This window comes from Bison bison, unplaced genomic scaffold (assembly GCF_000754665.1).
Source record: "Bison bison bison isolate TAMUID 2011002044 unplaced genomic scaffold, Bison_UMD1.0 scf7180017864080, whole genome shotgun sequence".
Taxonomy (NCBI): domain Eukaryota; kingdom Metazoa; phylum Chordata; class Mammalia; order Artiodactyla; family Bovidae; genus Bison; species Bison bison.
In genome coordinates this window covers 3,524,474-3,524,803 of record NW_011494652.1, presented here as the reverse complement: position 1 = coordinate 3,524,803, position 330 = coordinate 3,524,474, and the positions used below count along the sequence as shown (strand labels likewise).

The 330-nt window shown below is 61.5% G+C and overlaps 1 protein-coding gene across 1 annotated transcript in view; it reads left to right on the top strand.

Annotated features, from left to right (window-relative positions):
• GAL (galanin/GMAP prepropeptide) overlaps positions 1-330 on the top strand; it is a 6,058-nt gene that overhangs the window by 4,211 nt on the left and 1,517 nt on the right. The window contains exon 4 of the mRNA XM_010837657.1: positions 75-161. Within this exon, the coding sequence (XP_010835959.1) occupies positions 75-161 (87 nt within the window). The remainder of the gene's footprint in view (positions 1-74; positions 162-330) is intronic.

Genomic DNA, 330 nt, shown 5'->3' with positions numbered 1-330 from the left:
AATCAGGGAGGAAGGCACCTGAGTCCTGTCGCGGCGACAGCACTCAGGTGCCTTCCTCCCTGATTTGCCGACAGATGCGCTCGACAGCCACAGGTCATTTCAAGACAAGCATGGCCTCGCCGGCAAGCGGGAACTCGAGCCTGAAGACGAAGCCCGGCCAGGTGAGAGGACTTTAATCCCAGGGCACGCAGGGCAGTGGGGGTATTGGCCTCCTACCACCCCCAATCCACAACCGAGCCTGAGCTGGGCCCTACAAAATCTGTCAGCCGCCAGAACGAGGCACCCCAAACCTGAGAGTAAGATCCTGGGGCGGCCACAGGGTCTCAGGGC